General features: G+C 37.9%; 1 protein-coding gene across 1 annotated transcript; it reads right to left on the bottom strand.

Annotated features, from left to right (window-relative positions):
- Positions 1-27,261, bottom strand: slc6a1b (solute carrier family 6 member 1b). The gene is made up of 15 exons (XM_007248299.4): positions 26,774-27,261; positions 25,234-25,687; positions 24,814-24,945; positions 23,163-23,263; positions 22,909-23,018; positions 22,492-22,624; positions 20,728-20,862; positions 20,525-20,628; positions 18,863-18,987; positions 16,753-16,865; positions 14,228-14,359; positions 11,425-11,527; positions 8,243-8,343; positions 6,328-6,495; positions 1-1,475 (listed from the first exon to the last, which is right to left on the bottom strand). Exons 2-15 carry the CDS (start codon positions 25,478-25,480, stop codon positions 1,368-1,370), a joined length of 1,812 nt encoding a protein of 603 aa, XP_007248361.2. The 5' UTR covers positions 25,481-25,687; positions 26,774-27,261; the 3' UTR covers positions 1-1,367.

Below are 27,261 nucleotides of genomic sequence, written 5' to 3'. Positions count from 1 at the left end.
TCTGATTACGCAACAAAGATGGCGGATGCCTGTCCCTCTAAATCAGTTCAACTGAACTCAGCTTAGCTCAGCTCAGCTCAACTCAACCCAACTCAACTCAACTCAACTCAACTGGAGAGAGACCAAAGTTTAGAACCTCGGTCAAACTTGGTCACGTCCACCATAGTTCCTGAGGATGCAGTGGCATGCAGAACGAGCAAAAACCGAGCAGATTAACAGTGTGGTCGTTGGCGTTGCAACACGTGGCTCTGTGGCTATTTTACCCCCCTTTGCTGTGCTTTATTAACAGGACACAGTGCGACGTTTCGTACGCGAATCTGGCGGAGTGAATACTGGTTTTGGTCCTTCTCACTCTTACATAGAAAAAACGTCCTAAAAACGACTCTAAAAAAACACATACAAATTGATTTATTTTTCTCTTAGAAAATTAAAAAAAGGAAAAAAGAAACTAAGCTGTAACAGTCTCTCTTTCTGTGTCTCATCGCTGCTCTTGACGTTTGTAAACTCATATTTGTATACTGGTTATACTGGTGTTGTGCTTTTAGATCAGGGTTGATGGGGGTAGAGGGGTTGGTTGTAAACTCTTATTTCTCTTATTTCTTATGACCTCAGAGTGATAATCTGAAAATCTGGCTACATAACCGTAGTTAAAATGCAGGCCACAAACTGATCTGGGCATGCACTGTGTGTACAGTCGCATGCTCACTTAGTGGCTGTAGATTTAAGATTAATAATGTGCCAGCTGTGCCAACTGTGCCAACTTACTTCATTCTGAAAGTTTGTTGTGTTTCTTTTTTTTGTATTTCTTGAAATACAATCAAATACAGTTGGATTCTATTCTAAAGTCTTTATACAATATCTTAACATATTAATTACATGTAAATATATATATATATATATATATATATATATATATATATATATATATATATATTGAATTAGCACAGTAGTGTTCAATCAATCAATCAATCAATCAATCACATTGGGCCTCCAAACTTGGAATTATACCGGATTTAACCCGGAATTATCCCGGAAGGAATTAAACCGCAAATTACAGGATTTGTTACAGTGTTACATTTTGGAAAGACTAATATCTTGCATATGAAATACAAACTAAGCACTATATTCATTGCCAGATAGTTTGTACTGTTTGTTTTGTTCATTTTCTTGTTTTTTGTTCGTACATACATTTAAAAACATCACGTGTAATCAGGTTGGTCACATTTTTCCCCCGGAGGTAGGTGAACATATATTTTAGACATGGAAGTCCTTGGTCGTGATCAAACGTGATTACGTTACTTTATTTCTTTATTTGTATCTTTTGTTCGGTACGTGAGCCGGCCTTCCACACTCTGGAGATGCGCTCCTTAGATGTAGGCCTCGTCGTTGGCCGGGGTCGGGTTTTCCGGCTGCTGCTCCGGCCCGTTCTCTTGGGTCTTGACCAGAGCCGTGGGCTGGATCATTATCCGGAGACGCTGTGAAATTCAGAGGGAAAAAAAAAGGTGATCAGGAAAAGAAGGGCTACGGCATCAAAGCTACAAATCAAGGCGCTGATTAAATCCATCAGGCAATCAAGGCGTAATTGAAGCTAACTCTTTAACATTTGGTGGCCCCGCAGAGAGAGCGCTGCTGATTCGAGTGCGCCCGTCTCGCGTTCGCCAGCTCCGGGCTCACATTTACTTCACACCTGAGCGCTTTGTTCGTAATTGCTGGTTTCCAGAGCTTATTGACAAAGATCCTTCTTGCAGAGGACTGCTGCTTTTTTTAGCCTCCTCGTCTGACATGTCTAATTTGCTCAATCAGCCCTTCATTCACTGCCTGAAATGCTAATTGCTAGTGCTGCTTCTTGCTAGCACATTTTTTTGTGAGCACGTTCCAAAACAAAGTCAGCAGTTCCTCCTTCATTCTGCCTGTCCTCGTCCTCCAGCTACAGTAATTACATCAGTGTAGGTTTTGTGCAAATTTCTGGGTGTATCAGATTTGTTTAAATCTGGAGTGTTCAGATTTCTAATACGAATTCAGTCCACTCAGACTGTGCTAGCATTAGCTAGTGTTTTGTGGTATACACCACTAGCTGGGGTGGACTGTGGGTAGTGACTAGCTGGGGTATTTATGGATAGGCTATGGGTGAATGTGTAATACATGCTTAAGGGTCATTAAGTGCTTTTGTTAAGCACATAGTTTTAATAATTCACCGTTTACCATGCCTGAGACCGCCATACAATGACTATTAATGAATTAAATGCAATGACAAACTGTATGAATGGCCATTTCAATTCTGTGAAAGTCAATGCATGACAGTACAACACTGATTAACTGACGTCAGTTTTACTTTCAAATCATGGAAACAACACACCAAAACCTCAACCAATCCTTTATATTACTTGTCCTTACTTATCTTAAGTTTATTTACCTGAACTGAGTTTTATATGGTTTATATGGTTATATTTGTAGCTGTGCTCTGTCTGAACTGAGGCACAGTGCACAGTGCATTTTGCCTCAGTCTTGGTCAGATAAAAACATAACCTTTCAGTAAAGACTGTGGTTGTAGTGTGTTTTATACCATTGCTTTGTTGTTTGAACTACATTTCATTTTTAAATTTTTGACTAGAGCACTGAACAAAACTAGTAATGAGTAATGAGTTAATATATTTCACTTTCTCAAAAAAAAAACAGCCCTGAGTACATATAGTACATATAGTACATATAGTACATGCCCATACATACATACATTTGACATTGCATAATATGATCATTATGAATTTACATCATAAAGGATTGAATATATATTAATATTTTATACACTATATGTATAAAATTCACAATTCACTCACCCATCCAAATCATTAAACTGGTTGGTTCCAATCATTTTTATAGTCACAGATGTATAGTACCAAGCACCTAGGGTTCTACAAACATTAATGAAAAATGGGACACTCTCAGGAGCTCAGTGAACTCCAGTGTGGTACTGTGATATGATGCAGCACATGTGCAAACAGTCCAGTCATAAAAACACACTACTTACTACTAAATATTCTATAGTCAACTGTCAGTAATATGATATGATGACAAAATGGGAGCAACTGGGAACAACAGCAACTGCTGCTGAGGTACATAGATGTTTTCAGAGGTTGTCAGTTGCTTCAAATGTGGCCCTTAGATTAGCTCAAGAACAGAACATAGAGAGCTTCAAGAAATGGGTTTCCATGGCTGAGCAGCTCCATTCAAGCCTCACATCATCAAACGCAATGCAGGCGAGTGGATACTTTTGGCAACTCTGGTCAAGCTGGTTGGCCTGCTTAGCTCTTGGCCTGTATTTTTGTTTGAGTTTGATGGTTTAGTGGTTCAACCAGCTTAACCAGTGTTACCAAGCAGTACCGAAATCAAATGTAGCATTAGCTATGCTGGCCAAGAGCTGGCTAACCACCACGTTTACCAGTAGGGTATGTTTCCACCTGGATGATCAGCTTTTCAATCTCCTTAACTATCAAAGACCAGCTTAGACCATTTACAAAACCCTCTACCAGCAAAAGCCTTCCTATCTGGTCTTCACCTAATAGTGTCTGGTGCTGTTGAGCTACTACTGTTTTAAGCTATGTCTACTTTACATAAAAAAATTACAATTTTAAGTAAGCAATGATTATATACTGTAACATAATTTGAAAATAAACCTATATATTTTGCAGTATATAACACTTCAGTATGGGTGAAGGCTCTTGTAGTTATCTGCATTAGCAGGGTGTTGTTTGTTTACGCTAATCTCAGCGAGTCTTTGCTGAATGAATCAATAGCACCCCTGATTCCGTTGAGGCAATGTGCCCAATTTCACTATAAAGAGCTCTTTGTTTTAAATGGAGATGCTCTCTGCTTATTATTCTACTTCTCTGATGAAATAATACCCTCACTGGCTGCTATTGTAGTGCACTGAGCAGAGGGAGGTAAGCTTAGCTAAGCTTAATGCTAACTGGCTATATTTAAGAGATCAGATGTTGATTTTACAGGATAATGTAAATATTGTAACAGGCCTAGTCACAGGTTCACTGTGTTTTTGTTGTAGTTTTACTGCTGATGCTTCACTATAGGTCTGATTTTGAAGTCTGAGTCTTTGAAGATTATTGGAAGAGGCTGTTAGCCTGTTAGCTAACATTATTAGCAGATCAGATATACTGAACCGCCATTCTTTTATAGTCATTAAAGGAGAAATTCGGTGTGAAATGGATTTTGGTTGTAGTGAAACATGATAATGAATACAAACTTATGTTGAATATCCCACCTCTGTTCACCCCCAGCATTCTAAAATACAGCACTTTTAGCCAATGCTCCCAACAGTCTTACAATAATAGCAATAGGGGCGTAACGATGCAAGACAAACCAAGTCTCCCTGAAGCTGCGGGAGTCTCCCGCATTTCGGTAGTGGCTCCCTGATGCCCGCGAGTCACATATAATCTCCGTGAATTGGGGTAACCTCCCCGAAATCAACTTTTGCAACTTGGGATGTCTGCGATGCCAATGAAAATAAATTACTATTTGTACATCATTATCAAGCTCGAAGAAGCTCCAACCTTCATTGGTAGAATTCTGAGGGCCCTGATATTTCAAACAAGTCACTACACACTAAGAAAAGTAAGTACAGATTTGAACTTAAAAGAGTACAAAGCTTGTTGGTGGGGCTGTACCTTATATTGAGGTACAAAAAAGTACCTTTTAGTGAAAGTCCTTTTTTGTACCCATGGTTTTTGTGCCAGTAAAGATTCTAAAAATTATAAACATTATCATCAACTAAATATGGCTCAAAAACTTGATGATCCAAAATTGTCTGGCTTTTAAATTAAAAATGTGCAAATAAAATATATATAGTTTATCAGTACAGTGATACAGTATACTGAATGTAACTTTTGGTTGGTTAAATGGTACAAATTTGTACTTATTGCTGTTAGAAATGACTTTGTACTTCAGAGGGAACAAATCTGACCCTGTAAAAAACAATATTATACCTTTGAAGGTACAATTATGAAGAGTGTACCTTTGAGTACAAAAAAGTACTCATGTCATACCTCTGTTTTTTAGAGTGTAAGAACTTTACAAATTCACAGATCGTTTTTGAAAAACACTACAATCATTACCTTGAGGTAGTTCTCCACCATCCTGAAATTAAGTCACGATAAATTGACTAATAAGCCTAAACAAACAGGTAGGATATGGAACAGATCTCTAGCATTATAAGCCTGTTTGAATCTTCGGCTAAAAGCGCCGTATGTTGGAATCCTGGGGGTTAACGGAGATGGGCTGTTCGATATAAGTTTGTGCTCATTATCATGTTTCACTAAAACCCAAGTTCATTTCACACACGATTTCTAATTTAACGAATGACTGTAACCTGTTAACAGAACAGTACATCATCAGGGTACCTGATCTGCTAATAATGTTAGCTTAACAGGCTAACAGCCTCTTCCAGTGACCTTCAGAGACTCAGACTTCAGAATTTAGTAAAGTGTTAAACAGTAAAAAATACAGTAAACATGTTACTAAAACTGTTACAATGATTACATCAACAATTTATCAATTTATCAACATACGGACATGATATTGCGACTAGTGGAAAGAAGAAAAGTAAAGAAATGTGTTTACTAACTTTTGGTAGACATTGATAACTGATAGAAAAGTAGGGTGTGATGCCAGGTGATTAAACATAATGATTAACTATCAAGACAATGTTTAAGTAGTGCATTAGGGACTTAGAACTGCTAAAATGATGCCAACTTAGCATTTTTTGGAATCTCCGGATACAAAACAAGGTTTTGTAACAGTTTCCGTGCTGTGAAAAAAGGATTGGACCCAATACAAATTAACTTATTTTTTTAATCATACTTACATGTTTCAGATTAACAAACACATTTTAATACCAGACATATTTAATAACCTGAGTGAATTAAAAAAAAAAGTTTTAAATTTGTTTAAGAGAAAAACCTTAGCACCACCCTTGGCAGCAACAATTTCAATCAAGCGTTTGCGATGACTGTTTTATTGTTCTTATTCAGCCACATTGGAGTGTTTTCGAGTTTAAATTATGCTGTTAATGAACTTAATCCAACATCTTCCAAATGTCACATGTCACCATTATGCTGACATTTAATATTGACATTTAGTCATGAAGTATGATGACTGAAACCCTTTTTTTCCAATGTCAACCCAATTTTAATTTTCTACTAAAGTTTAACATCTGTTTAACGATACAGTAACATCTTTCTGACATCAAATTGACAAATTGACTATTGTTCACAGGAACAATAAATATGAGCAACCAGAAGACAGAACATCTATTCTTACCTCTTTGTAGGAGCCTTTTAATGTGAGGAACATGTAGCCCATGTATCCTGGAATGAGGACCATCGACGATAAGGCCATACACCAGCCGACCCCCTGCCCCCACTTCGGGAACACGTAATTATTCATAGTGAGAGGAACCATCTGAACCGCACTGAAGAGGAACACACCCTGCAAACATAATAATAACAATAATAAAATATAAAATACTACCATTATAAAGGCCAGGCTGAGAATAATTACACTATACAGTCAAAAGTTTTGGGACACCTGCTTCAGCATTGTTTCTTCTGAAATGAATGAAATGAGTATTAAAAAGAGTTAAAGGGTTTATCCTGCTATCACTACGTTTTAGAGAGCACTGTTGTGACAATTTGACTAGAAAGGTCAGAATTTTGGACGATCTCTGCCCTACCTCATCAATTCATTCTTATCTTCAAAGTCAAAAATCCTACTCATCAGTATTGGACAGAGCTCCACCATTCCAGAGAACACAGTTCCATTGCCCCACAGCTAAAAGCTGGGGGCTTTATACCCATCTAACCCATGTCACCCATGATGCCATAGACACTCATAGACATGATGCCAATTTGCCCTAGTGTGTTCTATTCTAGTGGTATCTATAGGCCTATCTGGATGAGGTTAGTTTCTCAGGGGGTCCTGAGATAATTTCCTCTTTTATGGGGGGTCCTCTGTGATTTTATTCCCGTCCGGAACCACCATGTACGTGTTTTTCTCAGACGTCCACTGAGAAAATTACAGGCTGAATTATCTACAGTTTTTTACTGAACTTCATGGTCCTCTGGTAATTGTAGTCCCGTCCAGACTGACATCTCTGAGTTTCATCACCTCACTGAATAGTGACATCATTTTCTGATTATATTTTCTCTTTATTTTTCTTCACTGATTTATGTAAACATTCTTTTAGAAAGACTCATTAACAATGAGTCTTATATTACATCCTATATTAGTAGGTAAGCAGGTCCCCCAGCAGGTCTCTCCAGGGCTGGCGTAGAACCACCTTGAAGATAGTCTTTTTAATAAATAATTGAATTACACCTAAGGCAATGTCTGTGGCTTCTTCTTGCTCATCTTCAAGCATCTTCACAAAAAAGAGACAAAAAAGTGATAAATGACAATAGCTATTTGTCCACTGCTATGCACCGTAATTACATTGGGCACGTGTTTCCACGGAGATCCTTGTAAACACAACAACGAGTGGAAATGGAGGAGCTACCTAACGTGATGTCATGTGACCGAGAAAGCCTAAAAACTCACTGGTCCTCCTGTTTTTTCAATTGCAGTCCAGATGCAAGAGTTTTATAACAGAGTAGAAATGTGAAATATTTTTCACAGACGTCCCCCTGAGAAACTAGTCCTGTCCGGATAGGGCTTATGTCAGTAACTTGACCACCTCTCCATGTCTACACCAATATCCATAATTTTTTCAACTCCATTCATCACTTATAGGACACTTTATAGTTTTATAATTACAGACAGTAGTCCTGTATCTGTTCCTCCTTTCAACCTGTCTGTCCTTCACTTGTCAGGACCCCACAGGACCTGGCATGGTGGTGGTGTATGAGGTGTTAGTTTTAGTTGTGCTGGTGGTACAGTGAGTGGATCAGATACAGCAGTGCTGCTGGAGTTTTTAAACACTGTGTTCACTCATTGTCCTACCATCTGCTCCACCTTGTAGATAAAGCTCTGAATCTGTTGCTGCACAGTTTGTGTTGGTAATAATCTAGACCTTCATCATTTCTCACAGGATTTCACGCACAGGTTGTTGTTGGTGGACAATTTTCAGTACAGCAGTGATATCGAGGTGTTTAAAAACTCCAGCAGCACTGCTGTATCTGATCCACCTGGACCATGTTATGATTGATTGGTGTACAGTGTATCTGGAAGTTATACCTACCGCCACGATCAGAGGCGTGAACACGACCCAGCAGAGTTTCCACCAGATGCAGGGCTTGTATCCAATCATCTCCTCGATGTTCCCGTAGAACTTATTGACACCTTTAGAGAGATGGGAGGAGAAGATCGAGTGGTGATGGAGGGGAGGTGATGGAGGGGAGGTGATGGAGGGGAGGAGAAGATCGAGTGGTGATGGAGGGGAGGTGATGGAGGGGAGGTGATGGAGGGGAGGAGAAGATCGAGTGGTGATGGAGGGGAGGTGATGGAGGGGAGGTGATGGAGGGGAGGAGAAGATCGAGTGGTGATGGAGGGGAGGTGATGGAGGGGAGGTGATGGAGGGGAGGAGAAGATCGAGTGGTGATGGAGGGGAGGTGATGGAGGGGAGGAGAAGATCGAGTGGTGATGGAGGGGAGGTGATAGAAGGGAGGTGATGGAGGGCAATGGAGTGGAAACACTGGGATTACTGAAGTGTCGACACTCGGGACGCTCGGGCCCTACCGATGAATGCGAATCGCTCGTTTGCATAATCAAGCCCTGAATGCAGAACAATTAAGCTTCCACATGCGTATTCAGATCAGCGGCGGCGGAAGTGAGCGTGGCTCAGAGATTAGCATTAATTAAAGGATCGTTTATCATAATGAGATGTGTTACGTCTGCAGTCTCAGATGGGGGGGTGGGGGGGGGGGCTATGGCCCTGTTCTCAAATTAGGATTAGGAATGTGTTAGTTGCTTCTCAAATGGACATTTCTCCTCAATTTTCCCACTTTTTAATATCAGGTTTATTATCTGAGCTCAACTCAAAGCAGCACGAGGTAGGATTTCCTTGATTTTTGATCATTTTAAAGAAGTAAAATTACAGCTTGAAACTCACTGCAGCGCTGCATTGAGGTGTAATAGGAGGAATAGCGGTGCTCTTGTGTCTGTGCCGGAGCTCCTCTGAGCTCAAACCAGACTCTGTAAGTTTTCCGAGGCGGCCGCAACCAACGCTCGCGAGAACTGCGACCTGCTTTCCGACCTTTAGTTCTGACTGTTCTACAAGGACTACTGGTTCATTCTTTACAAACTAACATACAGACACTCTGACAGAAGCTGGAAAGAGACCGAATATGTCTGAGAAAGAGAAACGAATATGCCTGAAACATTTATTACACTCTGCAACTGTAGGGGGAGCCCACGAGCACAAAATCTCAAGCCTACCTAATGGAGCTTTAACGCTGCTGTTAGATCTGCTTTAAAAAATGTCTGTCTGTCATAATGGGATAAGATATCTTGGTTAAAGTAATGTTTTAAATCTCTGTCTTTCTACTCTTTAGGTAAAATGCAGTTTGTATATAGTGAAAAACATCAGTACTGTGGTTAAACTACCGACCGAACCAACACAATCACAACATATGAGCTATTTCTTTAAAACAGTGTCCCATGTCTTGTTTGTGGATGGAGAAATATACAAAAATTACATTTATCTAGCAGAATTCTGGTATTTTTGCATATTTTTGAATATCCAGTTACAAAACACGATTTTAGAACAATTACAGAGCTGTGAAAAAGGACAAAAAGGAAAAAGGCTCCTCGTTTTTTAAATAATATTTACATTCTTCTGGGTAACAAACACATTTTAATATCAGACAAAGATAACTTGAGTGAATATATAGCTATTTCTTTAAGGGAAAAAATCTGTTCAAACCAACCTGACTCTATATCAAAAGTTTTTTGCCCCCTAAACCTAGTAACTTAGGTTATTCCACCCTTGGATTGCAGCAACCAAGTAATTGCAATTAAATGTTGCAACAACTGTTTTAATTTATTTAATTCAGCCACATTGTTGGGTTGTCCAGCATGATCAGCTTGTTTAAGATCAGGCCACAGCATCTTAATCTTAATCAGACTTTGACTAGGTCACTCCAGAGCCATTCAGAGGTGGACTTGTTTGTGAGCTTTGGGTCATTGTCCTGCTGCAGAACCCAAGTACACCTGAGCTTAAGGTCACAAACTGATAGCCAGACATTTTCCTTCAGGATTTTCTGGTAAACAGCAGAATTTCTGGTTCCATCAATTACAGCACGTTATCCAAACCCTGAAGCAGCAAAGCAGCCTCAGATCATCACACTACCACCACCATGTTTTACATTCAGTATGATGTTTTTTTTTCTGCCTGATGTAATGGGACACACACATTTCAAAAAGTTCCGCTTTTGTCACATCAGCCAATGTAATATTTCAAGTTCTGGGGATCATCAATATGTTTATTGACAAATATGAGATTAGCCATTGTGTTCTTTTTGATCAGGGGTGGTTTTTGCTTTGGATATCATTCTCTCCCATGGAGACCATTTTACTCAGCCTCTTTCTTATTATTAAATTATGAACACTGACCTTAACTGAGGCAAGGGAGACCTGCAATTCTTTAAATGCTTTTCTGGGTTATTTCGTGACTTCCTGGATGAGTTGCCCATGCCCTTTTGGAGTAATTTTGATAGGCTAGTCACTCTTGGGAAGGTTCACCAGTGTTCCAAGTTTTCTCCATTTGTGAATAACAGTTCTAACTGTGGTTCACTGGAGTCCCAAAGCTTTAGAAACGACTTTGTAATCTTTTCCAGACTGATAGATGATCAATGACTTTGTTTTATCATTTGTTTTTGAATATCTTACGATATTCAGAGCATGATGTGCTGCTTTTTGAGATCTTTTTAAAGAGGTTCTGTTTAAATAATTTCTTGATTCTACAGGTCTAGTAGTAAGCAGGCCTGTTGGTTAAGTGGTCAAGTAAAATCTCAGTTAATTAATTGAGATAGATTGGTTTGGATTGCTTTTTTCCTTTAATAAATGAAATCATTATTTAAAAACTGTGTTTTCGTATTTACTCACGTTACATATGTCTGATATTAAAGTTTGTTTGATAATCTGAAAAATGTAAGTAGACCAAAAAATCCAAAACAAAAGGGGCCAAATACTTTTTCATTGAACTGTATATGATTGCCTTCCACAAGTAAAAAAAAAATATATTGTATAATTTCTGTAACTTTATTTTTGGATTGTTTCTATTTAGTAAGTCATTGTGCATCATTTCTATTCAACGACAGTTCATTTAAATACTTATTATACAATATGCACATTATGAAATATTTGTTTAATATAAAAAACACTGTAATAAATTAATTAATTAACTAAGAATCAGATATTTACCGTAGAACCAGGAGATGGAGATGCACTCGAAGAACACCAGGAACAGCAGACACATCCCGCTGGCCGAGTAATAATCAAACAGCTTGAACACATATAGACCACCCTGTAGATAAAAAACAACAACATGTATTTATTGTGTAAAATGTTATATATTCAGTATTACAGCAGTATTACAGCAGTGCGTTAGCTCTGTTGATAAAGCTGAACAGGTGAACACTGAGAGGGTCTGATTAAACTGAAACATGTATACAGGTCAGTGGTCAGGCAGCCATTTTGAATTATGTAACGCAGTCAGTAATGGGTTGTGTGTGTGTGGGGGGGGGGGGGTGAGATTGCCGGAGGAGGGATAGAGAATGGGGGGGGTGTTGGGGTGGATGAGTAAAGATCACTTGCTGAAAGTGTGCAGAGTGTAAGATAAGAGTCATGTCATTCACACAGAGTGGAAAAAGGCTGGACTGTGCGTTAATCAAACCAGCCGTGAAAAGTGTGCAACTGTGCAAAAACGTGAAATATTAAAATGAGGACCTGAAGATTTCACTAGGACATCATTCCTCTCCAGACTGTTCCGAAAATCCAATAATCCCACAATCCTGCCAATGATTACAATCTAAAATAAGTCTCCAAACGTATATAAAAATATGGTAATATATTTATGTATGTTGCTGTACTGAGATTTAAGGCCAGTAATCACAAGATTAAAACTATCAGAAGTGAGAGAATGCTAATTGTGTAAAAAAAAACCCTCCAGATCCCATTAGAACCGATCATGAATTTACTAATAAAAAAAGAATAATTTCTCATACTGATGAAAGTTGTTGAGATCTCAGATTTCTCCTGGACGAAAAATCAAGTTAACCACTGGCAAAAGTATCCTCTCTTTAAACTTCCTTTAGAATATCACAGTCATACAATATCCTGCAATCAGTCATGAACTGTTTTCCAATCCTCATCACCTGAGTACTGATCACATTCACTTGTTTCCTATAATCAGTTTTTTATACATGGCTGTTCAGTTTGTTTTAGCCTTTGCAAAGTATTTTCAATGTTTCTGCCTCATCTGTATTTCATCTCAGTTTGCTCTCTGGTTTGTCCTTTAAACAATGTACCATAGTCAAACTATGTACCATATTTTTCGGACTATAAGGCACACCAGATTACATAGGAGCACTATCAGTGAAAGTCAATTTTCTGGTCTAATTTTTATACATAAGGCACACTGGATTATAAAGCCCGTTAAGCAACACTGGTAAGGATGCCTACATCCTACTTATCACCATGTTTGCTTTCTCATGGGGATGTTGGGGGAAGTAAACTAAACTGTAATTTTTAACTGTAAAAAAAAAACATTTTCTTTTAAAGTCAAATGAGTGCTGGATGTAAATCTACACAGATTTCTCTCCTGAAAACTGTTTATTTGGGTGAGTAAAGCACTATCGTTTATTTACAGTATTTTCAATATTTTGTCTAAGGGTGAGGTTTGTCTAAGTTCTCCAGCACTGTGTTCTACAGGCTGGGTGAAGCAGCATTAGCATTAGCCGCTAACCACAGTGCTAGCGGGACGTAAATGCCACACAATATCGCTAGACTGAGGAACCGAACCCTGAGTGTTCAGGTAACCCAGGCCGCTGTTATCTAGCGGTTTGTCCCAAGTATCTTGTTTTAACACGGTAAACACGCAGACTACAATCTGATATACTCACCTCTAAACGGCGAAAGAGCTAGCACTGCGGTTAGCAGCTAATGCTAATAATTATTTTGCTTATATCATACTTCAGTGGAGTGACTTTACTGCTCTTTAATACCTGACTGGTAAAATTCATACATAAGGCGCACTGATGATTTTTGGGAAAATTAAAGAATTTTTAGTCCGCCTTATCGTGCAAAAAATACAGTATACATATTTAGGGTTATTGCAGAAAACATATACTGTACAAACACAAACGATATATATTGGAAATTATCTATGATTTTTTTGTTAACTTTATTAGACATGAGACAAGTTAAGTTAATGCTACCACCACCAAGCGTCACAGAAAAAGCAAGTTTTTCTACACTAAAACTTACTAATACTTTCTTTGACAATAATAGTAGATAATCATTATCTACATTTGATCATCATATTCTTTTGGATTTCAGGTTAAAACAAGTTATATGCATACAAGTTTAATCAGTATATCTACAAATATATAACCAAGTCCAATTAGCATACAGTCAAATGTCCCAATATTAACATTATTGTCTTCAAAAATAAGACGCCACCATACAATAAAAAAAAAAAAATCAAAATTTAAGCAAAAAGAGACTATTGTCCCAAAAAACCTGACTATACAGCAAGAATATCAGCTCCTCCACACTTATAGAGCACACTGAGTCCAACTACAGCCCAGCTTAGAGAGATTCTACAAACACAAAGGCAAAAAATGACATTCAAACAACCTAAATAACACGCTGGTTGTTCCGCTGCAGGCTTTTATGTAACTGTTTGAGGTTACTAAGCTGCTGAACTGATAACACTACAAAGCCATTAGCTATCAGTGTAAAAACGCTCCGCTCGAGATGTTTATGTGCTCAAAGCTCTCCAAGCAAGCCCATCCTACTTAATGCAGCTTCAAGGGCTTTCAGTCCGCCTGCTCGGGGTATTTTTGCCAGGGATATCATTATAATCATAATCATCTTCATCTTCATCATCACCTTCATCATCATCTTCCTGCTCTGCTCTTAAACCGTGCTGAATATTTCCAGCACAGGAAGAGAGAAGAGCTCAGCTGAGAACATCAGATACATGTACAGTACCTGCACGTACCTGCGTTATGTTAGACAGTCCGATTATATAAGAAATGAGGCAGACGACCGCGATGAAGATCTCTCGCCTTCCTCTCAGGACCCGCGGGAACTCGTCCACCAAAGCTGTGATGAACCCCTCTACCGTACAGAACTGTGGAGAGTAAAACATAATCCGTTCATTCCATGTTTTAAAAAAAAAGACCATAAAAGGACATGCTGGAGATCTGTTGTATGCAATCTGATCTATCTGTCTGTCTGTCTGTCTGTCTATGCACAGCTTTAGACAAAATAAATTGGGCATTGATTTTTTTTTTACCAATTAAAATCTGGTGTTAAATTATGGTCTCCTTAGTGCCATTTTTATAAGAACAAACCATTTACAGCTCTGGAAAAATGAAGAGACCACTTCTGTTTCTGAATCAGTTTCTCTGATTTTGCTGTTTACAGGTTTATGTTTGAGTAAAATTAACATTGATGTTTTATTCTTTAGACAACTGATAACATTTCTTCCAAATTCCAAATAAAATATTGTCATTTAGAGCATTTATTTGCAGAAAATGAGAAATGGCTGAAATAACAGGAAAAAAAATGCAGAGTGTTCAGACCTCAAATAAAGAAATCAATATTTGGTGGAATAACCCTGGGTTTTAATCACAGTTTTCATGCATCTTGGCATGTTCTCCTCCACCAGTCTTACACACTGCTTTTGGATAACTTTATCCCACTCATTGTGCCAAAATTCAAGCAGTTCAGTTTGGTTTGTTGGCTTGTGATCATCCATCTTCCTCTTGATTATATTACAGAGGTTTTTAATTTGGTAAAATCAAAGAAACTCATCATTTTTAAGTGGTCTCATTTTTTTCCAGAGCTGTATCTGTAAATAATTTCTGACTACTCATAAGATACCTTTAATTAACAGAAGTTTTACAAATTAAAACGCCAGTTACAGATATCTATAACAATTTTCACTGATAGTACTTGAGTAATTGAGTAGTAATTCATTCTGACTAGTAAAAATAGCAGTTTTTGATATCACTAATATTTGTATCACTAGTCAGAGCTCGAATTGTAGGTATTTACATTTCTATGCATCTACAATTCTCTTATAGAAACATAAATCTGCACATATCCTAAATACACATTATTTCTAGGGCTACAACTAATGACTATTTTAGAAGTCGACAATTATTTTGTTCATTAGTCGATTAGTCATGCTTATTTTTATCATGCCCTCCATTTGTGTTTCCTTTTGGTGAGGCTCCCAAACCAATGCATGTTTTAGTGCTCAGCTAATTTTTTTTTATTTAATGTTAACATTTTAGTGCTCTAGACAAATTATATAAATAAAATTATAAAGCATATTATAGGTGTCATTCACACATGCAGGATGTTGTTATTTTCAGGAAATTCTACTTAAATATGTCTTCAATTGAGATGTTAATATTAACAGGCAATGTTTTTTAAATAAAAAATGTAATAAATCTCTTCCATTTTGAGGAAGTTTTGTAATAATTTTACTGAGAGAGAAATGTATAAGTACTTTTTTATGTCGTGCAAATTGCCATTAAGTCTGTTTATTTTTTCTACACCATTTGTTTATTCTTTAGTACTTTATTTTTTTAGTAATAATATTTTTATTTGTACTGCACTTTTGAATTGCATCTGTAGGCAGAGTTGCCAGGTTTGCGGTTTTCCCGGCAAACTTCAAACCAAACTTGGTGAAAATTCAAAGGACGAGGTGTGCATTTTTTGGGCTATTTTTATATTGGGCTATTTTTATATTTTATATTAAACTGTTCAAAATGAAAATGTACTGTGTTGTAAATGTCTGTGGCAACCTTAGATAGTGAGTTAATTGAAGGATTTCTTTTGCTGGATCTGGCAACCCTGGCTGCAGCTCACAGAAACTAGCTGTCAGCTTTCTTTCTATCATTCCAGAGACAACAGAATCTCTATATGTGGGATTTAAATGGTGAGAATATGTTTAAATGTATAATGAGCTGATGTAAATTGAGTATAGGTGTTGTCTTGTCCTTTATCTGGTGTGTTTACAACACAGAGACTCAGCAGAGTGTGTGAGCACATTACTCCTCCCACTGGGTGGAGTCTGTTCCATCACACATTACTGATGTGTTGACAGCAAAATTCCATATTGACAGATTTTTATAGTCTATGATGTTGATATGTCGACTAACTGATGCAGCAATAATTACTTTATATCCTGAATTTACAGATATAAGCACTTGGACTTTTTACTTGTCAGTAGTCAGTAGTTTTTAATTAGTAAAAATGTAATTAAATTGTAATTATATATAAGAGGGAGTGCAATTCCTGGATTGTACTCCTGGTCAGATTAAATTCATAGATTTGTAGATCTGTAATTTTATTATGGTTAAATATTTCAAAGCTCATATCCAAAAATGAGAGTTAGGACTAATATCACTGGTTTCATTTTTGGCTAAAGCAGTTTTCCATATGCTGGAGATGGTGTATTAAAGATGAAGTGGGTCAGATATGGTTCATAAATGAATGCATTGTTTTTACCTGGCTGTCAATACCCAGCATCAGCAGCATGGAGAAGAAGAGGATAGCCCAGAGTGGAGAGATGGGTAGCTGGGTTACAGCCTCTGGGTAGGCCAGGAAGGCCAGTCCTGGACCTGGAAAATAGAAGAATAGTATCCAGTATTGGTCGTATTCAGGTATTTACACTGTTAGTTGGTGTAGGATTTTGGAATTGCAGTGGATGTGGAGTTGATTAGTGGAGTGAAAAATATCAATACTTTGAAAAAACGATATCATATGATGTAGTTTATTGTTGTCAGTTTGTTTTATGCAATAAATTTAGTGTCATATGGCATTATTTCTAAAATCCGAATATTATGAAGAAGACATCATAATGAAGCTTTTATATTATTAAAATTACATTACATTTGGCAGACGCTCGTTTGGCAGATGAATCGTTTAAAAAAAAAGAAAACTGATAAAATGGCAATTCTTTTGGCTTTTTATAGTGTTGGGCAATTATGGCCTAAAATTCTTTTTTATTTTTATTTTTTTTCCAAAAAATCAGATTTTTGATTGTAATCGATTATTCACCCCCCCCTACAAAAAATCAGACTACAGATGACAAAGGAATGGTTTAAAACTAGGTTTCCCTATAAAAAACAAAAAGAAAATTGGTGTTTGGTGTTCAGATGCTTTGGGTTGACATTGTTTACAAGCCAATACGTTCATATCACAAGCTGACCTCATGTACACACAGCTGCGGAGAAACACTGGATTATAGTTCAGGACACGGGTTTATGACTGAAAACTGAGAAATAACTCACTAAACGAGTCACAGAAGAAACTTTGAATGAGAGATCATTATTGTTTTCCACAATTAAATTCCACGGTAGAATTTATTTCTAGCTAAATATTTGCTTTATCCCACTGGGTGTTTGTGTCAAAAGTGCTGAAACAGTGCTGGAACTTTTTTCAGTATGAAACTGTTGAAAAATAGTCCCGCTTTAGTCTGTGGGAGGTGCCGGTAACCAACATAAGACAGATAAACACTTCAGAAATGAGGAGCGTTTTCGGATATTTTGCATTAAAAAGATTAAATGTCTGTATTTAATATCGTGATTACTCCATTTAGAAAATTGCATTAAAATTGTTATTCGAATTAACCAAATTAATTGTGAAAATTGCCCAGCACTAGTTTTTTAGATCCAAAATGTTTATCCCAAATCTTATATTCATCAATAAATTACATTGACATTCCAAATGCAATGCGTGTGTTATGCGTGTGTGGTCTACAATTACCAATTATTCGATTAATCCACTGCACTGTCCATGATTCATGTGGCCTTGCCATGAGCACATTGACCAGTGTTCAACCTCACTCAGATTACACAATCTTGCTTACAAGATAGCACCTCACAGCGTATACAGCTATGGGTTGTTATTCCAAGCTGTCTCTTGAGGCAACACTTCATGATCATATTCACATTTACATACATGCTTTTCAATTACTTTTGGCACATTGTTGAAGACTTTCCACCATGAAATTCTACTATAAAGTGATGTTCACTGATTGATCTAGTGAATTAGCCACAATTATTACTGTTGGCCTGTAGGATCTGACCCAGAGACTGTACAAAAGATGGACGCCGTGTCGCCGTTCCCATTCAATGAAAATTAAGCCAAAATCTTCCGCCATGTTGGCAGGTTTTGCTGATGGTCTGTTATTGGTCCCACCCATACAGTCATTGGTCCCACCCCTTTTGCAATAACCACACATTTTTTTAATAGAGTTGAATAACGTTTAAAAAACGAATTCTGTGGGGGAAAAATAATTTACAGTATAAGCAGAGGTTACACTAGCTGTTGCATTTAAATAATGGAGGTAGAATTACAGTATATTAGAAAAAAAAGTGCTTGAAATTTGTTTGTTTTGCCATTGAAACTTATGGGGATGGGTGGGGTTACACAGCTTTCTGCAACCGAACAGCAGGGGGCGTCCGACCTGTGGCGGCTTCACTTTTGAGATACAATGCTCTGTCCAGCTATACACAGTCTATGATCTGACCAGTTAATAAGGATGTCTTGAAATCAATGGACTAATGTTACTTTATATCAAAAAGAAGAAGAAACGTCAGTCAATCACAGTTACCTGATTTTGCCACGTCAGCGATGGGCCTCTTTGTTATGTGAGACATGAAACCCACAATGGAGAAAATGACAAAGCCAGCGAACATGCTGGTGAAGGAGTTGATGCAGCAGACAATGATCGAATCCCTGTGGAGAGAACAATCGCTGGTTACAGCAGGTTATTATATCGATCTCTCGTCCAGAGACATTTATGAGAACCGAATTCAAGCCTGACACTGTGCTCTCACTGTATTACTGTGTCATCTATTGTCAATACTCTGCTCACAATACCAGATACCAGCATTTCTCAGCATTACACAATACAGACAAAGACCTAATTTTACTGCCACTGAGCAAAAGACCGTAAAATTCTCTATTTTTCAGGCTGATGTGTTTGTTACACTGTATTCGGTAACACTTTATAATAACTTTGATTAATATACCATTAACTAATTAATAATAACTGTTATTTTTCACATTTTAAGAAACTAAAAAGTTACTATCACATTTGTAAATACTAATGAATGCACTGGCAACATTTATTAATGTTCAAATTCTGATTTGCTAACATTTTTAATGTAAATATCCATGCTGATAAATAAGTGTCATGTGTGAGCATTTGGTAATATTCAAATTCTGATAAACTACTGCTTCATCATTAGACAAAAATAAATTAATGAAAGTGTTACCTTGTATTCTGTACATTTAGTCCAGTTAGATTTGGATTCACACTAAAATACGTTACTATAGCTTGTCATTATAACCTATGTGGATGACATCCTCATATTTTACACACTGACTGGTTTGTACAAGGTTCTCAATTCAGCAAGTTGCCTTTCCGGGTGTTGTGCCGAATTTTGCCTCCTGCCAGAATTGGACTTTTATTTTGCTTTTATTTCTTTGTTTATGTTCATAAAAAAGGTTCTAATCTACAGTTACAGTAGATACAGGAATCACCATCATAATCTGTTATACCCATACGATACAAAGTCAAATTTCGCCCCAACACTGCTTCTTTTTCTTCTTCTATTGTTTAATGGGTTACAATAGCCTGTCTCAACTTCCTGTAATTGTTCAGAAGCATCCAATAAAGTGTTTGACACACTGCAAAGGAACCAGATTATGGTTCATTTGATCCAGACTGAGGACTGAGGTTTGTGGCACCTGAAAAGTTCAAAGATCTGGACCAAAAAAGGTGTTAAAGTGTGAAAGCTTCCATTCAAACAAAGGTTTACTATGGGTTCTTATTGAAATGCATAGAGCGAAGAACAAGAGAGAAGAACAATGCCTAATTTTATTGTCAGAGCTGATTTGCTGATTTGTAAAAGATATGTCAATTAAGAACCTATTACCAGATCGAAGGTTCTTCACGTTTACATTTATTTTACAAATTGGCTCTTTATGGAAGAAAAAATGGCTTTTCTGAGGCCCAGGTTTTTAGTTTTTTTCAAATCTGGAATCCAGTTTCCAGTCCTCACTGGAAGGTATATGTGTAATATGCCCTATACTGATTGGCAACAAAGTATCACACTTAGCAAGTATTAATCCTACCAATGTTCAGGCATGGAAACTGGATTCAATGCTCAAATGAAGACCTCTGTTTTAAGGCATCAATTATCAATCACTTCAAGAACCTTATGTACCACTTTATTTATATATTTATTATTTAAGGTAAATTGCATACTTGTAAACATTATTGTTGAAGGGGTTGTAGCTTCCAAGGGCGATCAGTGACCCGAGGCCAAGACCATAAGAGAAGAAGATCTGAGTGGCAGCATCCAGCCACACCTGAGAAAAAAACAGACGAGAATTACAAAATCAGGCCAAAAAACACAAATACATGTCAATACATGTGATCAGCTGAGTGATAAACCTGAGGAGATGTACCTCTGATTCCTTCAGCTTCTCGAAGTCTGGGGTGATGTAGAACAGAATGCCCTCTTTAGCTCCGGGCAGAGTGACTCCACGGAAGAACAGAATCAGGAGCATGAAGTACGGATACGTCGCCGAGAAGTACACCACCTGAAAACACAGCATACGCAGATTTAAAGAGGTTCAGAGAGGTCATGCATGGAAAATAACAGCACTAAACCTGAACCTAAAAGAGCAAGAACAAGTTTAGTGTTGGTTGCATGGTGGGAATTAAATGAAACAAATACTTGAGCTGGAAATCAAAATAAAAAAAACACAAATTGCTCATTTTCTGCAGGGATTTTGAAACGTTTTACATCATTTCTGGACTCTAATGTACTTAGATTTGTGGTAAAATATCATAACACTCCATTAAATGTGTAGTTCTTTGCAGTTATGGACGATATGAAAACCAGCATGACAATGAATTGATAATTTTACCACAATCATGGTTCATTAACGATGATTTAAACAAACTTAAGCTGCTCAAGTTGCTCAGATGGTGTTTGAATTTTCCTAAAACCTGTTACACACTTTTTTATCAGATATATTTTTTATTTTAAGGTGGTTTAATATAATTACCTTTGGTAAAAACAATAAAAACTTTTCTTTAGAATTGTTAGGATACTTGAACCCTGTCTCAATTAGACTCAATTCTTATAACCATCAACCAGTTACTCCCACTCCTCCATGCAGAATTCTTTCAGCTGTGTGATGTTTAATGGGATTCTTGCATTGTAATACAAATCAAATCCAGGCTTGAATCAAACCCTGGGCCTTTTCAAAAACTCTACATTTCTTTCTTTTAGGTCATTCCTTAGTGAATTTCCTTGATTTTTTTTGGGTCATTGTCGTGTTGCATGGTCCAACTCTGTTTCAGCTTCAACTGTGGGACAGAAGCTCTCACATTGTCCTTAAGCACTTTTAGATACAGTAACAAATTCATAATTAATCATAGACAGAGCTTTTTAAATCTCTTGCCACAATCCTCTGCATCTTCACCCTTCTTTCTAAAGGCCTGAGAGATTTAAATAAAGAAGACGTACTTTGCCAACGTCCATCTGCAGATGATGTGCTACTTGGTCTAATGTGTCCTCACTTTTTTTCTCATGAGGAAACTGCATTTTTTATTACATTATGGATCTTAATTACTATAATTACTGCATTAAAAGCAACATTTAGAATGAACCCTAACCCTTAACCTAGCTTTTAATATCTTTACAACACTTATACAACCCTTGATGACACTTTCCATCCCATTTTTTTCCCAACAAGCGCTATATAATCCTTTACATTTTATATATATATATATATATTATATCTGTAATAGTGACAATTGGGGCTGCAGAATATATTGATTCAGCATTTTAATTGCAATAGTCACACTGCAGGTCAGACAGATTGTAAATCATATTAATGTGAGGTCATGTTACAGCTTGTTTGATACAAAAATAAACTAAAATAAAGAGATATAATAAATCTCAGCTCCATATTACTTGTTTTACTCATATTTTTGACATTCAAAATGCATTTTATATTATATATTAATATCGTCACATGTTTTATCATTGATTTCAACAATTCAAAAATGCTGTAAATTGCTTTTTTAAATATAGTGATGCTTATATAACGTAGAACAAAAAAATCACAATGTCAGTGACAACTTTTATCATTCAGCCCTGGTAACAATAGTAAAAAAAATACTGTTTTCACCAGAAATTGAGCAAACTCTGATTTTACCTTTCCAGTCCAGCCAACACCTTTCCAGATACAGAAATACACCAAAACCCAGGCGATGGCGAGAGTTATGGCCAGCGGTCCGCGGACCTCGCCCGGCTCCTCCAGCCCATTGGTGAGCTGGTGCATGTTGCGTCTGTGGTCCACAGGAAACAGAACCAGCGTTACTGACTGATGTTACATTTTTTATATTGACAGAAAGGTTATTTTACAGAATGTCTGTTACTCAGACTGAACTCGGCCTTCATTACGCATGCGAGGCACATCGGCCGGCTGTCTGAGAGCCAGACGGAAACAATCGCTGCATTTTTGTGCAAATAACACTGGCCCTCTTATAAAGAGCAGGACAAAAGCCGGGCATTTCACATGCAAACCAGAGCCCCGAATTCCAAATCGCTCCTGTCAGATAGATTCCCTTACTCCCAGAACTCCACCACCGCGCTGGTCATGTTGGCCGTGCTGGCCAGGCTGTAGTTTGAAAAGCATCTGTCTGTGTTCCACGGGTTATCACAGCTCTTCCAGGGAAGATCCTACAAAAACCATAATGTGGTGTTTGATTCACAAAATAAAAAAAAATAAAAAATAGGCATTTTAAACAAGAAATAGATATTTTTCCAAGCTAAAAAACATAAAAAAAATGTTTTAATAATAAAAAAAAAAATAGTCGTACTTACAGTAGTGAAGGAGTTATATAGATAGTAAATGGCCCAGGCTATGATGACGATGTAGTAGATGTTAAGCCAGAAGGAGAGAACTGCTGCTGCCAGGCCAACACCTACAGGAGATCAGGGTCGTAATACTGTGTGTGTGGATGAACATCACTATCATGGAGTATCATAACTGTGTGAATGTGTAAATGAGGCAGCCCAGGTCATTTTCTATTAAATAATTCATTAATTAATTCATTTGTTTATTTTGGAAATTAGAATACTAAATTAAAATCTAATTTAAAACGTGGATATGGGGTGCTGTGATTTGTGCTCAACATAAAAAAATATCTTATTTTGTATATTATAAAGTGGTATTCTACACTGTTTTTTCCAGTGCTGGTGAAATGAATGGCGCATCACAATGCCTAATTACAATGCCATTATTTGGCCAATTAGTTTTATTTATTTTTTATTATCACTACTGCCCAAACCCAACCAATTTTGGATAGTAATAATACATACTCTCTGACGCTTGATTCATAACCGCACACACACACAAAAAAAAAAAACCCTGAAACAATAGACAGGATTCAAAAACCATTTTTGTGTTATAGAAACTTTATATAAATCGAGATTTTAACTTCTTACATTTTTTATCTCTTTTAAGACATCCATTCACCACCACTGTAAACAACACTTGCAAATTTGATCAAAAAACAAAACCTCCCTGACTGACTATTCACACTCTGACAATTATTCAGATAATTATGCAGATTAATGGCTGAATATTAATGACCTACATAACTGATGAGGTAAATTTTTCTGTATAATAATAAAGCTGCATTGTTTTTTTTTTATCAAGGTATGATCCACACTCATCAAAAAGTCATCATTAGATAATAGGTATAACACAGCCTCATTAGATCATAGGAAAGGTCATGAGATTACCTTTTGACTTCCAGTCCATTGTTCCACCATTATCCATTTTAAACAATGGAACACATAGATCATACATAATAGGAAACCTTAAATGGAGTATATATGTGTTACAAATATACATGTGACTTACTAGGGCTGGGAGGTTAGTTAAATTAATTTTAATAATTGAATTACTGATTTAATGCAATTTTGAAAATAGGATAATGGAGATTGAACATCGGTAGAGGGAATGTCAGTAGATATTTGTTTCTGTCAGAAACCTGTAAAGAACTGTTTTATGTGGCAGTGATTTACATATTGTACAGGACAAAATGTTCACAGGGCATTGTGTCAGCACGGTGCTAGCTGCTTATTATTAGTAAAAGAAAACATATATATATATATGTAAATGTATATATATATATTTATTATTTTTTTTAAGTGGTTTGTAAGAGCTAAAAATTAAATGGAGAATCGCTCAATATACTGCTAAAAAATATCGAAATGATTTTTTTTTACAATATCGCCCAGCCCTGTTAAATATATATACATGTATTGTCACAATTTAAGTTGAGCTGTGGATGGGTGATGATGTGTATGAAAGGTGGGCTCAATTTCTCTCTCTCTCTCTCTCTCTCTCTCTCTCTCTCTCTCTCTCTCTATATATATATATATATATATATATATATATATATATATATATATATATATATATATATATATATATACATGCTGGATTTCTGCATCATCAGCCTACCTTTAAACATGGGCGCTAGTTTCCACACTCCAAGTCCTCCAATGGAAGTGTACTGACCGAGTGCGGTCTCCAGCAGAAACAAGGGTACTCCAGCAAATATGAGCGTCAAAAAGTACGGGATCAAGAAGGCCCCTAAACAGAAACGATACAAAAAAAAGGGTGTGAGTGAAAAAAGGGAGTTAGAAGTTGGAATAATCCACTGCCGGGCGCTTGATTGGAGTGAAGACGGGGTTTACGCGCGGTTTTACGCGCGGTTTTACGCACGGTTTGCGCACGGTTTTGCGCGCAAGAGACACAATTTACACTACTGGAACTCCTCCTTACTCCATTTCTCATACTCCTGATTTACTTCTTATTTAAAAAAAAATACAGAGAAAAATAAAGAAAAAGATAGAATCCCAACATCCCCCTCTTCTTTACCTCCGCCGTTTTTGCCACAGAGGTAGGGAAATCTCCACACATTGCCCAGTCCGATGGCGTAGCCAACGCACGACAACAGAAAGTCAAACTTCCCCGCCCACGTCTCCCGGTCCGGCAGATCCTTCTTTTTCTGCACCTTCACCACCAGCGTCTTGGGCTTGTCGTTGGCAGTGGGCGCCGCCGCCTCGTTCACCTCGGTCAGCACGTGTCCGTCCGCGGCGGCGGCTTTCGCGCCGTTGCTCGCCATCTCTCTGGCTTTGGCCAAGGTCCGGGCAGGCGGGCGCGAGAGATCAGCAGCGCTCCACGTAGACAGCAGCTTCGCGGGGAGGGTGGGAGTTGGTTACAGGGATTGGGAGAGGGGGGGTCGGTTTGGGTGGCGGGTGGGTGGTTCGGATTGGGTGCGAAGTGGCTGCGGGTCAGGTCAGCGAGGCACCTGGGCTGAGCTGGAATTCACCTGCGGGCAGAGGAAAAAAAAAAACAGTTATGAGATTAGGATTAGGGGTGTGGGATGAGAGAATGTGAGAAAAAGGCTATTGCTACATTTTGGGTTTGGGAGCATGTTTAAAAAAATAAAAAATAAATAAACTAAACTAAAAAAAAATGAAGACATATGAGTACAAATCCCATTTCAAAAGACCCGTACGCGATTTTACGCGCGTGTTTGCAGTACATTTTGATTGTTTTCGAGGCATTACTGTATTTAAAAAAATGCGGGTGTGATTATTATCGTTTGGAACGCAAAAAAGCGGAACACGGGAAACCTTCACACACGTGAAAATTAAGTGAAGCTAATAAACTGGTGATACTCTGTCTCATTTGGAGCAATTTGTAGACATTTTATGGTGACCTTACTAAGCTAAACTATTACGTTTATTTATATTCATTATGGTTGAGCTAATTTTGGTTAAATATGACTGAATGAAAATGTCAAAAAACATGCATCCCATGTTAATTAACGAACTATTTGAATTGTCTGCGCAAACAACCATGCATGAAATTTAAGTAAATCAAAACAATCGTTTTAAACGCAATTAACTGATTAACTATTTGAAGTGTCTGTGCAAACAACAATGCAAAAGAATAAAGCAAAAAAAAAAATTAATTAATTCAAGCATTCCACGTTAATTCATAAGCTATTTTAATAGTCTGCACAAAAACAGTGCAAAACATGCAAAAAACAAGCATCCCACGCTAATTAATGCACTATTTTAGAAATTTTCTGCGCAAACAACAATGCAACAAATGCGAAAAAAAGCGCACAGTCCGGTCCTTTACGCGCCAATTCTTTCCGTTCCCACGCGCGCTAAAACAAAACGCTCCATCTGGGAATTCACGAGGTCAGAACTGTAATCAGACTCGAGCTCAAGCCAACAAGCTCGAGCCTCGATCTCTCGATCTCTCCGTGCGTTCTAACGTCGTATTTCTCCGCGCGTAACGACTAAAGAGTAACACGTAATAAGAGTAGCATTAAATTACAACAACAAAAAAACTAACAACCTAAACAAAAAAACAAAGAGCAAAATTTAGCTGCTCTACTTACAGTTCAACCGCGTGCCCGAGCTCCAGCACCGTGCGCGCGCTCCTCCCGTGCAATTTCAGCAATTTCAGCCGCGCGTCCGAAAGCGAGGCGCGTCCATACAGACCGGCGAAGCGAGTCCTGGAGAGGTCCTGCTGGAGACGGCGCAGACGCAGACGCACACGCGCACGCGGCCGTTTCGGAGGTGACGGTGACGGTGAAGGTGGAGGTGGCGCTGTCCAACAGGGTGGTGCTGAACGGAGCCGGTCCACACGAGCTCGGGAACGAGCAGCTTCGCCTTGTGCCACCACCCAACATCAGCTGCGACCAGCAATGTTACACCCCCTCCACCCCTCCACCAGCACCAGCCACCACCTCAACACACACTCACACACACACACACATACACACGCTCGCGCTCATCTACATAGCCTCAATGTCATGTGAAAGTCGACCCTCCCCGCGCGCAACATGCCCACCACTGAGAACGCAGCGGGCACCACACTGGAGCA

The sequence above is a fragment of the Astyanax mexicanus genome, chromosome 24 (genome assembly GCF_023375975.1).
Source record: "Astyanax mexicanus isolate ESR-SI-001 chromosome 24, AstMex3_surface, whole genome shotgun sequence".
Lineage (NCBI taxonomy): Eukaryota > Metazoa > Chordata > Actinopteri > Characiformes > Acestrorhamphidae > Astyanax > Astyanax mexicanus.
Note: the sequence above shows the minus strand (reverse complement) of the source record. Positions and strands in the feature narration are given on the sequence as shown.

Bases quoted from the DNA above. Each gene is read 5' to 3' on its own strand.
- slc6a1b (XM_007248299.4), bottom strand. From the start codon at position 25,480: ATGGCGAGCAACGGCGCGAAAGCCGCCGCCGCGGACGGACACGTGCTG. The intron at 22,625-22,908 runs GTAAGGGAATCT...TGTGGACCACAG, and splicing joins GCGGTGGTGGAGTTCTGGGA to ACGCAACATGCACCAGCTCA. The intron at 20,863-22,491 runs GTAAAATCAGAG...CTGTGTTTTCAG, and splicing joins GTGTTGGCTGGACTGGAAAG to GTGGTGTACTTCTCGGCGAC.